This window comes from Halictus rubicundus, chromosome 4 (assembly GCF_050948215.1).
Source record: "Halictus rubicundus isolate RS-2024b chromosome 4, iyHalRubi1_principal, whole genome shotgun sequence".
NCBI lineage: Eukaryota > Metazoa > Arthropoda > Insecta > Hymenoptera > Halictidae > Halictus > Halictus rubicundus.
Window position 1 is genome coordinate 11,423,818 of NC_135152.1, and position 15,066 is coordinate 11,438,883.

Sequence of the window (15,066 nt, forward strand, 5' to 3'; positions counted from 1 at the left end):
TCGAAACCTTAAGAAAAAAAAATGAAAATCCCATTCCAAAGTGGGAAATCAACGTTGATCTTGTCAACGATTCAACGTCGCGGCCCTTTATCATCCTTATGTTACACTGATGCAGAAAAATCTTATTTTGCACGAAGATCAGCAGTCTTAAACCCTTAGCATAAGGGTGGAATTGACCAGTTTATCAGTTTTTAAATTATTGTGTACGCTAGTTTTGCTCTCTAAGATCTTCATTTTTTATAATTAATCCTTAACGGTCCGGAAGTATTTCAAGTTTACTTCCCACCAGGTCCAAGCTATTTTTCATACGAAGAGAAACTGTGGACTCAACATTTTTATATCAAGTATAGCAAGGAAAATATATATAGTATTAATTAATTTGATTTTTGCCGCCATATACGCGGCATTGGACCCAGTAAGTAAAAGTGCCATGCTGCGTATATAGCGGCATTGGTCCGTTAAGGGTTAAGCTTTTGGGAACATAGTGTAACCACATATTATAATGAAAATCGCACACAAAGTTTAATCCTCCTTTCTCTTGTCTATAAGACTTTAGTTTTATAAGGGTTTAGTGTTAAATCACGTGGAATTGAATAGCAAAATTTGGGAGGAAACAGGAAGTGGAGGTAATTATAGACAGGGTGTGAATGCAAAGGGGGCAAAATTCTTTTGAGCGTACCTCTCGGAGATGCACGGCCGGATTCCTTCAGTGTACGCCGTAACGAGGCGTCCGAGCATAGTTTCGTTCCGCGTTTCAGTGATTCAGTGCATCCGTGACAGCCGGCTGGTCACGAAGTCCGACCGGTCCGGTCGTTCGCCTTGTTCGAGCCTGTGTAGCGCGGAGAGCGCGCGCGGTCCGGCGGCGCGTCACCCGTCTCGCGTTATAGGTTATGTCATCGTGCGCGCGTGACGTTTGCCACCGTGTACGAGGGCGATTTCTGTATCGAGCCTCGAAACATCCGCCGGAAGTATGCCGTGCCTGGTGGTGTTCGGCAGGCGTTGGAAAATCGGCAGCGACGACCTGTTGTTGCCGTCCGCAATCTTGGCTCTCGTTCACCTGTTCGAGTAAGTGGCCTGAAACAACTATACCTTTGCACCGTTTTTCACCCGCGGCGTCTCTGTGTACAGCAGATAGTAGCGTCCAGTTGAATTCAACTTGAATTGACACCATCCCCGCTCTTCTCCCACAATTCACTTCGCAGTGAGCGTATTGTCACCGAAGCTACTGTCCAGGGATCGCAAGTTGCCCAGCACCTATATATAAACTGTATTAACCCCTTCCGGTCCTACGTCGACTTATTCCGGTCCAGACTTCCGGTGCTACGTCGACATATTCCGGTCCAGAAAAAGTTACTTCAAATTATCTCAGGAAGAGAATTCCCCTTTTAAGGAAGTGCAACATTTTTGGGACACTCTGTATATTCCATATGTAATTTTACTAATCTATTTAGAACAGTTGAGAAATACAATTTTTGTTACATATCAAGTAATAGCGGCATTATTCATGAATGTAATGTACATGCGGGATATAATCGAACTATCTTTCTCACGATAACGTTATCAATAAGAGCAAGCTTAAAATTCGCCTTGCCTCACTCCTGATTGTGTTGAAAATGACGAATGAATAAAAATGCAATGTCTTCGGTCTTTGATACGAAATTTTGGGATAGCGATCTTAAGATAGGGAATATAATCGAATTATACGATGCTCTAACAAACTCCCGAAAGAATTTTAGGTAGAAATCCTGTACCATTAAGCTTGTGGCGTAGTTAGCTCGTACCTCAGGTTCTCTGTACGGTACCTCAGTAGACGAGGAACAGAACCTGAATAGAATCTAAAGAAAGGAGACGGAAAAGGTCTCCCGTTCACGAGAATTCGCTGTATCTTAACCAATGTAAATTTAACCGAGCACTACCGTATCTTGAACTGCTAGCCGCGTTTTAAAGCCTGCGTTCGAGACGAGATCGACAGATAAATCGACAGTTGGATCGATCGCGCCGACGTCTGCGCTTCTGTCGTCGACTTTGATCGATGAACAAGTTCGATACGGACCATTCGAGCACGACGATCGACGTTGACATGTCGGCGTTCGAGAGGTCGAGATGCTTCGCGGACGAAACCGAGGGCGCAGGTTCCACGTTCCGATAACGACAGGACCCGCGAGTGCATAACGAAAGTACCGTGCAACCAGCGAACCGTTTCGTTACATGAGCATACGATACATGTATACACACAGTGCACATGACCCGCGAGCCCGCAACAACTGGATGCTACGAAATGTACTGGCGCACGTTATCGACTCCCTGCGATCTCTCAATTAACCGGCGAACGCCAATTTCGGGGGTGACGTAACAGTGCAAATGTCAATGATAATTTTCTGCGGAAATGTGAAACGAGCGAACATTGCTGCGGGTGGACCGCTCGCGCCCCTGTTCGAAGTTCATGTCGAAGACGGACGTGCGTATGCTGTTCCACTTAACTCGTGTGTCAGTAACCATTTTCCATGATATTCAATGATACACTTGATTATTTTGATGTATATTTTTATCCCTCGAATGTGAATTAATCTGTGGTCATACAAAAGTCTACAATTATTTTACTACTAGTAGAAAAGGACAGCGCGTGTAAACACGGACCACGCGGCAGAAGGCGCACTACACACCGTCAATTAGAGCACTAAATACAGTCCAAATTGTATCGTGTTTAGTGTCACTTTAATCAGAAAAATGCCACAGATAGGTGAAAGTCTCATAAAAAAATAATAAAAAATAAAGAATGTTTGTAATTCGATTAGCGGTGGTTGACACCGGTATGTTTACACTTCCACTGCTCGGCGGCCATGGCAGCTCGAGCTTCTGGGCCCCTCGCGGTGTGTGCCCCCTAGTGGAAGGAATAGGCGAACTGTCTAAGATCGTATAGTTCCGTCCGGCTTTTAGTATTTTAAAACTGTTCTAAACACGTTGGTAAAGATGCACAATGGATTATAGTTGAACTGTACGATGTTACGAGTCGTGGAATAAAAAGAGAGGAAACTCTTTGTACCGCAAAGGGTTAAAGAAATTTTATAAAGAAATTGAAAATGAGCACCCGAGTACCCGGTTATGGACATGATGGTTAAGTTTACTTTCTGTGCTTATTTGCCGGCAATTTTTATGGGAATCCGTGTTGGATATTGTAGTTTGTTATCTCGGAGATGGTTCGATGGATTCTTAACCGTCGCAGCGTGTGTCTTATCAGTCTTTTCCTTCATCTCATTAAAAGTGACTGATATCGGAAAAATGGCGGACACGGTGAGTACGCGAAAGCGGTTTACTGTAACTATATCGATGATCCATTTAGTATATAAATGATGTCTCTTCTGTATGCGTTACGTGACAGCCCGAGCCCAGGGAAAAAGTTTTATCGAGCACGGTGAGCAACTTCTCTGAAGAGTAATAACCGCGGATATGTGCACACAGCAGAGCATTCTCCTTCAAAGTAGCGTCGTCTCGTATCTATTCCCAAGATGGCGGACGCTTTTAGTTAGCCGGATAGAAGAAGGGTTAGAAGCTATTAATACCTCTATAAAAAGCGATTTCTTTAAAATTTACTGTAGGAACAGTAAATTCTGGCATAGTAATATACCCTATATATGACTTGCTCTCCTTTTTGTAACTCTGGCATAATAATTCTTGGTGCGTCGTTTGAAAAATATATAATTCTTTGAACCATTTACTATTTTCTTTCTTTAATATTTCTTCCTAAATAATTTGTGATTTTATAGAATAATCGTGTAGGAGCGATAGCAGCAGATTATGTTCTTGGAATTCGTTTAAAATTAATTTTAAAGTTAGATGTTGTGCAATTTCACCGAGAAACTGAGTAAATATCCTCTTGTTTGTCTCAATTCTCACCGCTTATTTTGAGTGATGGCCGTGTTGAGGCATTCTGAGTACCCTAATACTCCTGGGGGTATTTCATTTGAAGCATGTGATTCCACGTCCCTGAAATTATGGCGGCGACGCCTCCATTTTTCTTAAATGGGACGGGTCATAAATTTATATATTTTTAGAAAGTTATTCTGAATAGCCGGTAAACTTAAGCATTTCGAACATCTAAGGAAATGCTGTAAAAGTGAAACTCAATAGAAAAGGGTTTTTCAAATAACCATAATTCTCTTTGCAACCTTTTTTCCTTTAATAAAGGAAGAGTTTAATAAAGGAAGAGTTGATGTAGAGGTGTCTTTTGTGACCTAGAGACTTTCACCTGTGCAACATGACGAAACGCGCATGTAACATTCATTGCGTATTTTCAAGCAAAAATTTGCGGAGGCGTCGCGTTCCACGCTTCCATTAAAACACAAACTCGCTATAATAAAGTTTTCGCGATTAAAACATCGACGCATGATTGACATTCTTCATAAATTCCGAACGCTCAAATTCCTTCGGTATTTGGTTGTCATACGTACTGTGACGAATTAATGCAGCACATGAAATGCAACGGAATGTGAAATATTGTGTGCAAGATTGAAAATCCTTAAAAAAAACAATCGAAAACTGCCAACAAAGTACGTAGTAAAACGTTTTATTGCGAAGGTTTCTCTCTTGCCTGTTCACGTCGAATTTTGCGCGGTATCCCATAAAAAATATCATGGCGATATCAATCGTGAAAATCAATCATTGCGAGATAGTTTCAGAACTTTCAAATGATTTATTCTTTAATAACAAAAAAAAAAAGAATCACTCGCATCCGACACTAATCCAATTATCTCCGACACGATGATCCGCGTGGGAGGAGAATTAGCATATTCCAATTTGGCGTGGACAAATTATATTTTGCTTCCAATTTTTATAAATAAGGTTATTTCACAAGGGAGACGTTTGTTTCGACGCCTTAGGATCCTTTCGGATAAAAATAAACTGGAAACGCCACCGGTGTTTGATAATGCAAACGTCTCCTTGTATTTCGCAACTCCTCGAACGGCGCAAATGCATCAAATTGCATGTGCATTCGCGGAGCAGCGGCGCGGCAGCGTGTGTAGAAGCAAGTGGCGACCGCAGATGGTCCAGCAACGTTTCAGGAAAATGGTCGCATTTGCTTCGAACGGGTTCTCTTTATAGTAACTTCCTTTGAGCTTGTTTGGAAAACGTGCAAGCATCGAGCGTCGTCGGCAAACCGAATAGATGATGTTCTTTTCCGCAGCGATGCTCGATCACGTATCTATCTCGTGCACCAACGCCGTAACATCCGAAACGTCCGGAGCGTGAAGCATCGCTGCATTCGGCGGGTTTTCTGGATTTATCTTTGACCTTTGACCAACGCTTCGTTTACCCCTTAACACGTAAAGCCGGATGCTCGTTATACCACCTGTGACATTTAAATCGAATCGCCGGGGAAAATAACTTTGAAATGCATCAACGGTAATTTCGCTTTGTGACGAAACCCCTCAGATCTCCGCAATTTAACTGTCACTCAAATGGTATACTGTTTCTTCAGATTGCGATTGATCGCACTAGAATCTCAAAAATTCCGTAATAATTTACCGAGATACTTCAAAGTTTATAGTTCAGGGCCATAAAATCAAAACGTTGGGAAGAAGAAGAAACTTTATATTTGAAATTATCTTGCAATGAAGCGAGAAGCGGTACATAGAAAATGTTGTTGGGGTCACGAAAGACCCCAGGGTACCAGTTGTTACAAAAAGTGGACGTGGGGATCTAGTTTTTCGGATTTTGTCGCCTCGAAGACTGATAAATGATGTATACAGGTTTTAATTTCTGTTTCTAACAAAACCCTCAGACCCTCCCTTCAAACCTTTATACTTTTCTCGAACTTGTACGTTCATGCTCGAGACTAATGCAAGCGGGTGAAGGTGGGAACCTAGTTTCTTGGATTTTGTCATCTTGGAGACGCTGGGATGATGGCGCGTGATAAATGATGATGTATAGAGGTTCTAGCAAAAAATAACGCAACGGGTGAAAAGATATGAAACGATCAGTGATAACACGTTTACGGCTCCCAGTAGAGGCCACATTGAATGCCTGTAAATTTACGATGTCGCTTTAGAATCATTTTGCAGATGGAAATGGAATTTTCCCATAAATGGTGACAGATGATTCTTTACTTTCTGCGGTAGTAGTAGGTAGATACAGAATTTTAAGGAAACAGAGTTATTGGTTGTAAAGACGTTCAGTATTCGGTGAAAAGTGGATTGGAAAATTAGAAAGCAATGGAAGTATTGATAAATTTTCCTTTCTGATACAATGCTTTTAAACTAAGAACATCTAAAGAGGATATCCACGCATTTGGAAATAAAATTTATTAAATTATAGATTGCGGATCTGCGAATAAAACAAAATTTAAACAAAAGTGCATTTCCTCTTCTAATAATTTTACCATTCGGCCCTCCTAGGGTTTAAAATTCTGCATAAAGCCAGGTGACCTGGATCGAAATCAGTAAAAATGGATCAGGGTGGATCGTCTATCTAAAAAATTATGCAAAGTATGATCATGCTCGGTTACCGTGAAAACAAAGGAGCTTCACCAACGATCTTCTCGCCGCGCTTCGCATCATAATTTTCGGCGACAGCGGGCGATTATCGCGCGCAAATAGCCCGAGGAAACCCTCTGTTTCCGTTTACAACGTTCCTCACTTTTCCGACGTGGATCTTAGGGCCGCGCTCTACCGAGGGGTTTGTCCGCGACGGTAAATAGATTTAGCTCTGAATCCAACCGCGCACCTTCGTCGTATAAACTCGTCGGGCTTCCTCTTCGTGGGGCGTCGACGCGACGCTATCCTCTCTTTCTCTCACTCGAGCCTTTCATTCTCTCTTTCCATGAAAAATTCATGGGGTTATCGGGCTAGCGCAAAGGCGTGCGCGCGCGCGCTTCAAAGTCTATTAAATTTCAAATTTCGTGACGACCGTCAAGCGCCGACTCCGACGTCGAGCATGTAAATTCCGCGGGAAACCGCCGTAACATTGAAGCCGGTGCAAGAGCGAAGCTTATTGACGGAACTGCGTCGGGTTTACTGCGGAGGCATTTAGACTCGACTCGAGTGCGGAATTTTTCGTTTCTCTCTGAGCTGCACGCGGAACGCGCCAGGATCGTTGACTTTGTGCGGAAAGATTGTGCGAAGCTGCAGAATACAGTTATCTGTACAATAAAAGCGTTGTTCAAAAGTGTACTTGCAGTAAAAAGGAACTGCAACGATATCACTTTCCGTTTCTCTCTGAAATCCACGTAGAATGTGTCAGGATCGTCGATTTCGTGAAAATTAAACGAAACTGCAGAATGGAGTGTTCCGAATAAAAGCGATGTTGAAAATGCACTTCCGGTAACAAGGAAGGGTTTTACACTGTTCGACTTCGATTTAAATGAGGTTGTGTATAGAGAGACGAAAATGTACTATGATATGTGTGTATAAAATTGACTTTGCAATGATACTTTCTTATTATGTTGTTATTTCCTATAAATTTTATTATCTTCTCAATCTTCTAGGTCTTCGGGTGGGGGTGGTAGATGCTGTTTGTAAATATTCTCTACAGTTCTGTGCTAGTCCCAGAATTTTCTTCTAACAATCTTGACTTTTAATGATTTTTGAGCATCTGTGTATAATTGTTTTTAAATCAGCTCTTCGGCAATCGAATTTTTTTAGATCACTGAATAGCCATCGAAGCAAAGATATTTTTCGTAGTTTGGTCCGCACGTTTAGGATCATTTTTGCCAGGCCAGCTTGTGCCCAGTTATTCCACGCCCACTGAAAATTGAATTATATGTATACCATACTTCGGAGCTCCTACGAATCATGTCTCCATCGGAAGATTGCAACCCTGGATTCTTCCAGGGTTTACTACTTCCTTCGACCTTCTCCGACATCGGGTCACTTTCTACCCATACGTGAACAATGACGAAGGAGGACAGAGGATGGTATTCAATATTAACTGGTTTTATTTAGATGGCAGTGAGATAGAGAAATGCATTACATGCACCCTACATTCGAAACACATACCACGGAATAATATTCGAAATTTATTCAGCGGGTCGAGTCAGCACAGATAAACAATTCTTGCTACGTGCTCTTTTATGAAGTCCGAATGTGTCTGTGCTTATATATGTTTTCTCGTAAAGCAGTGTGTATATACAAAAGGTCACTGCAGTTTCGAGAGGATTGCAACGTCAACTAATAAACGAATGGATGGATGTTTGTATATCAAACAAAATTTGTGGGGTACATTTCCAGCACTTCACATGTTAAAAACGATTTTACATTTTTAAGAGTGAAATTTATTTTTCATAATCCTGTACCTCTTCCCTTAACAATATTCGGATTTTTCAAACTTTTCAGTCAAACATTAATTTATTTTTCTGTACATTCTCTGTCACGAATCTTGATTTTTGCTGAGAAAAAGTCGCAGGTCTTTTAGCATCATTTCAAAAGCGATTTCGAAACCCTGCTTTTCTAGTCGGACCCGATTCATTCGTCCGTTTCTGAAGCGATCCCCTTTAAGCCTTGCGAGACCGTTGACGAGGAGTTACACGCACCCCCGTGAAAACGCGTCCCCCATAAGCGCGCGCGGCCTCTTTCACAGCGGACCGAGCTCTCTACCGTCTCGCCTATTCGTAGACTCGTACTTTTCGGTCGTACAGAAAACAGAAGCCATTGCCGCGCGATCACGTCGCGCATATTTCTGTCAGTGATGACCTTTGGAAAATGCGGGGCGGGAATGATCGTAAAGAAACTCCTTCGCTACGACACTCGTTTATTCCGAGTTCTGCGAACGTGTTAATCCGGGCGAGAGCATAAAATTCACAGAACCCTCTGGAAACGAGTGCTGCTGAGCACGAGCGTCACCGGGAGATTGTATTTATACGCCGAATATTATTCTATGGATTAATGAAATATTTTCGATCACGCCGGAATCGCTACTGAGATTAAAATCGTTTCGGAATTAATGAAATTTCGGAGCCGCTGATACCTGCTTTGTGTATTTTTAATTTATACCGTGAGGGGAGTCGAGTGATGTTGGATCAAAATTGGTAGAGGCATGTTTGTTTTCGATCATTTGTGTTACGATTTTTTTTTAGGGCGTATCAAGTTAATTTAGTTCTGGTGATTGAAGCGTCTCGAAGTGAACGTGTTACTCATTTTTGTTCTATAAAACACTGTCGTTTAAATCGTTGTAAAGGCGAAGTTTCACTCTTCAAATCCGTGGTAGATTCATTCTCGAAAAATATTTTTTAACGTGTTTACAGACATTTCAACTTGTAGTCTTTCCGAGAAACATCGTGTCAGGTGTGTTGTCCCATAACTCCGACAATTTTAAGTATTTCGATTTACAAAAATTATATTGTACAGTCCAAATAATTAGAAAATATGTATGCAAAACCTCGACGCGTAACGTTCGCCTGATTTATTTACAAAAATTTCCAAACAAGGCCTAGACCAGAAAATTGAGATAAGACACGCGTTTATGGCGTCTAGTATGGTTCTGTACAGTTCGTGCGTGTTCACTGCGCACTGACAGGGATCGATTGAATCAGTATAGGTATCAGGAATCGGCAAAAGGCGATAGTACTTTTCGAGGATCAATACGTCAGGCACAACGCTCGCAATGGTTTCGCTCGTGAATGGCCCGTTACACCCTCTCTCGTCAGCTATGAATCATTTAAGGGTCACCCTATATATCCATTCTCATTCAGCGCTATTGTGTTTACGCGCGTGTTACGCGCTCGAAAGAAGAGAGACATTTCTATTTTGCTCCCGCGTTCGTTGCAGTTCACGTTTGGTTTTGCATAAAAGTCCACTGTCTGACGATTACTAAAGCTGTACCAGTATGCACAACTTCTTTCAGAAGTTTTGCTTGGTGACGGATTAAAATTCTTCATTTTTTCAGGATTCGAGTAAATAGAGGATTATATCTATTATTCTGCTTATAATTATTCTGCTAAAATCAGGAGAAGCTTCTTAAAAGAAGCTGTTGAAATAAAACAATGTCTTGTAAGGAGTTTGATAAACCCTCGTGTGGCTGACCATTTTTATAATTACATAATTGGAGATGTTTAAAATCATGCTTCATTTATCAATTTTTGAAAACATATTTTCTAAGCTGCTTCTTGTGGACACATTAATCCTTCCATTGTTCCTAACGTCGCAGCAGTTGTTCATTTAATCAATTCGCCAGAAATTGAACATTAAGTGACGATTTAGATACTCTTGGTCAACATAGACCCCGTCTCCGCCGTGGCAGGGTTAAGTATAACATATTTCAGTATCTTGAATTTCTTAGGTTGTCCCAAAAGTTCGTTTTTGACTAGTGTGCGATGTAGGAAATAGTAGAACATTAATAAAAAAAAAAAAAGAAAATAATCGTGCTGTTTGTACATGCTCAAATTCATTTGACAACATGAAACTCGCACGGATAGGATTTCTGGGACAACCTGTTAAACGAAATATCAAATGTAATTCGCGAAACCGTGCGCGCGCCGCTGCGAGATCGATGGACAATCGTCTCCGGTTTCTCTTTTTGTTTTCCGCGGATTTCCTCGCGAAATGCCCGCCGGGAAACGCGTTTGTTCCTCGAGTCGTTTTCAAAGAAAGTTGAACAAACCCCGGGCGAGTCACAATATCGCGAAATCGCCGCGCGATTTGAACCGATAAGATCTCTCAGCGGCGCGGACACGACAACCGTCGAGAGATCTCCTCGTGACGCGAAAAACCGGGAACGCGACACCGCTTTGTGTTTCGCAGGTTTCACCGATTCAGCGGTTCCGTGTTTATTAACTCATTTGCATCGCGGCGGCTGTGCACGCGCTTTTTACGTTCGTATCGTGCGACCGCGTTTCAGACAGCTAGGCGACTCTTCCTTCCTATGGAACACAAACCTGTCCCTTTATCTTTATGAGGCCGCGATTGGTCGCTTGCTGAATGGAATTAGCACGAATCGATATTTATCAATGACACGTTTCTCTGTATGCGTAGCACGTACCGCACGCGGTGTTTAATTAGCACGCCATTGCTGGATTGCGGATTTTATTCATTTATGACAAGAACGGTTTGATGGAATTTAGAACAGTGATCGGATTAAACGACTGAGAGGAGCTGGGTAATTACTAAAATTATTCGTTTAGATAGTTAAGAAAGGAAGACGTGTAGAATATGTTTGTTTTGCGTACAAGTCTGGAACTGTGTAATTATACAAAATCAAAATTGTCTTCTGCAAGTGCAACAGGAGCCAAATCGAAATTTCTTTGCTCTTTAGTTGTAGAAATAAATAGCCCATATAATTAACGAGCTGCATATTTTATGTGCTTGTGGTCGCCGCAGCTGTTGAACCAAAGCCCTCGGTAAAACTTAATTTACCAAAAGCAGAAATGAAAGTTTCAAGCGCCTTGGTCAAATAACGAAACGTGCATGCGAAACGTGATTGCCGGCAGATTTTTGCACTGCTGCTCACCGTAACAGCTGAAACGAAAAGCGCGATTACGTTTCGGTCGACGTCGGACACGTTTTAAGAAGGTTCTGACGTTCTCGTCGCGTCGGGTTGAACGTCCGCGAAAAGTCGAATTTTTCATCGCGCCGAGGGCCGGAGTCGGTCGAATTTTTGACGAGCGTGTCGTTACTGGCAAACGCCGTGGAAGCTCGAGCGTGTCGCCTCAAATTTTTTTGGCCAAGATATAGGTAGCACCTAACGCCGGGAATGTTCTATTTATGTTTCAACCAGGCCATACGTTTTCATAAATCATGGAATGCGCCAACGGCGAAATATTCTTGCCGCCGCGCCGGTTCGCCGTTAACGCGCGCGTGCACCGCAACTATTACGGCCCGAAACCATTGCCACACGTATTGTACCGGCCGCATTCTATGCCGATATCACGTGCGGCCGACACCGCGATATATTATATTCGATAAATTTGCGGAGAACCTCGCATTCTGTGCGTTTCTTCGGCCGTGTTTTCGCCGCGGTAATCCCTCCGAGCTTTTGGAACGCAAACTTTCGCTTCTTGGAAAATACCTCGGTCTTGTGGTGCAGGCCGATGGTATCTCGTGAACGTAGAAACAGGATTATACAAGATTCTCCGGTGATTATCCTCGCTTTGTCACTGCACAAGAACTTCAACTCTAGTTCCAAGGAGGTCCACTCTAGGTCAAAGGATCTCCGATCTAAATGAACCCTTCAGAAACGACGACCTGTTGTCGAATTCTCTCTGTAGAATCTATAGTAAAGTCTTGAGCTAAGCCCAATCCTCGGGTCCGTGCTGTGACATAGATCGTGTAGAGATACTATTTTCTTGTTACCGCGCCGAATGTAGAAAAGGACAGCGCGTCTAAACACGGAATACATACCGTCAATCGAACCACTAAACACAGTTGAAATTATATCGTGTTTAGTGTCATACCCCTCGCGGGGTATACCCCCAGTGGAGGGGATAGGCGAACTGACTAAGATCGTGTAGCTCCGTTCATCTTAGATCAAGACTTTACTGTAGTAGCACACGTTATTATTACGTTACAGATGTTATCATAATCTGTAGGTGATTCAGACTTTTTTCATATTTAATAAACAGCAAGAGAGGAAAGATAAAAAATTCGATTCAAAGGACTCTCAATCTGAAAAAAATCTAGTCAGGCTCAAGTTGAAAGATCTACGCAGCGAAGCATTCGAAACAGAGATCTCCCAGCTCCAATCTACAAACCGCCTGTCACGTTCCGATGCAAAATTGTGGCGTGCAATTTGTATTTTATTTCCTCCCATCCGTGCCGCGACCATTTGTACAACTCTGTTCCACTTCCGCACAGTTTTATTGTCGCAGTTACGCAAAATTGTTATTGCTTTTTTTTTCTAAAAAACGTCGACATTTCTTCTCGTCTTTGTTTTTTTCTTTTCTTTTTTTGCGACCCCAGTACGTGACTTTTCGAGGGTGAAATTACGCTTTCCACTTGCATTTTCCGCGTACACTGAGAACGAACAAGCAACTGACACGAAGAACGTGGGTGCAAGGTTGCAAGAGTTCACGCTTATCAAGTCAAATGAGATTTTGTTGCCTTGCACGTTGGAATCGGATTAACATATAACCCTAACGAAACGCCGGATTCATTTACTCTGGCAAGGTCCCGGAGCATGATAGCCTCAGTGATCCTGTAAAACATCTTCCATGGGTTAAACTCGCGCACGTGTATCGAATACTATTTTTTCTCCGATATGCAGGCGGCTAAATATAAGTTCGTTCTATAAGACGTCACCATTTAGAATGTATCACACAGTCGACCCTAGTATAGCGCGATTAACGTGCTATCCGTGTTATATGGAATCCGCATTATAAGAATTAGTACAAATCAGATCAAGTTAAATTAAATTTCGTACAAATCGCAATTTTTGCTCCGCGTTATAGGAGCGTTTACTGCATTAAACGCGGACGCGCGATACGCAGAAGATTCGCAATCGAACCATTCTCGGCTTCAATCGAACTGTTTGCTTTCTGCAATCAGGATGCTCGAAACTTCGAGTGCAAATTCTTCTTGTCGATGCTATGTTCCTGTGTTTCGTCTTGGCCATGAAACTCGACTCGACTTGTTCGTTATGTAGCACTCGTCCAAGCGCAAACACGAACAAGCTTGGAAATCGTTATTTCTCGCTCTCAACCATCGATTAGGCATTATTAAAAGTTTAATCACGCCCGGAGTGCGCGAAGAATAGTACAATAAATCGATAGAAGGTATTCTGGCGTGGAGACCTTTATCAATCCGTCGACGTGTGCGTTCTGTCTTCATTTTTTTTTGCCTCTTCGTTCTCAACGATGAACGGGATCCCATTGTTCGATGATTTATTCTCGATACGATACCTCCGCCGGATCAAATTTCCCGCCGTTTCTTTTTACTCTCTTTCCTCCTTTTCTGCTTAAGAAAATCCCATTTTGCGCCCCGCGTTGCGTAATAAATGTTGCCTCCAGAAAGGGATGAGTTATGGCACCCGAAGTCCCATGCCGACGCCTCAAGAAATAATACGCGTTAAAACATTCATCATGTAATCCAACCAGTATGCCACCTTGTTTCGGGCGGTCTTGCTCGAGTGACAATGCCTGCAAGTTTCGTAACGTTCGCTGTCGTTTTTAGACGACGGATGGACCCCCGGAAATAGAACTTTTCGAATTTTTTTTTTTTTCCGGTACGTGCCGCGATTTTCGCAGATTCTTTTAGCGCATGTACTTCATTCCAAAATGGTTGCATGAGCTCTCTACTCGATGCAACTGGTCATTGGCAGAGAATCTTTGGCGGAAACCGTGTTTTACGGTCTCTCGACGGTATAACATCGATATTTCGAAAGATTCCGGTAATTGGAAATTCTAAAGAAGTTGCTGGAACAAAAATAGCTTTATGGACGAATTACTCTGTTCGCGCACAAAGTTCCGCAGTTTTGCTTGTCCGCCAGCCGGCGCGATTGATTTCTTAGCGACCTAGATGCTGACAATCGAAATCAGAAGCAATGATCGAGTCTTTAGAACGCACGCCGGGGGACCGTGTGTTTCAGCGGAGGGGAAAAAAGGAATTGTGCTCGTCGGCGGTCGTCGAGATGTATTACGAGAACAGTGCACACATAAGGACAATGGACGAGGACAAACTTCAGTATCAGTGCCTCTGCACGCCCCTGATAAGGGTCTCTACAATACTGAGGAAACGTCCGAATCAGTTTCCAAGCTATGGTAATTTTCTCGTCGCCGATAGACGCTGCGATCGTCCCGGGAGCTTTCGACCTCCACCCCGATATCATCGGCCATTTTATAGCAACTTTCTCACATTATTTAAGTCCTGTTCACCCGATTTCCCTCCCTGCGATTTAGCTGCTTTATCCCGTAACTTTGAACGCCGACCGCGAAACCGTTTAACGCTGTGTGACGAGCGACCTTTCTCGCCGCGACCAAAATTGAAAATCCAATAATCCGTGCGGGTCACTCTAGCCTGAAAAAAGTCGAGTTTGTTTGGTCTAAAAAGCTCACGGAATCAAGCTTTTCATTAATTTAATCTCGGGTTATTATCCGGGATAACCGCTTGGTACATTCGTTTAAGCCGATAAACGCTGTGCAGACAC

General features: G+C 42.7%; 1 protein-coding gene across 4 annotated transcripts in view; it reads left to right on the forward strand.

Annotated features, from left to right (window-relative positions):
* Positions 1 to 15,066, forward strand: part of Inae (inactivation no afterpotential E) — a 108,768-nt gene that overhangs the window by 5,426 nt on the left and 88,276 nt on the right. Inside the window, exon 1 of one of the 4 annotated variants that reach the window (XM_076786699.1) lies at positions 819 to 1,065. The exons of the other annotated variants lie outside the window; for them this stretch is intronic. Within the exon in view, the coding sequence (XP_076642814.1) occupies positions 971 to 1,065 (95 nt within the window). The 5' untranslated portion in view covers positions 819 to 970. Of the gene's footprint in view, positions 1 to 818; positions 1,066 to 15,066 lie in introns of those variants that run through there. 4 annotated transcript variants of the gene reach the window in all.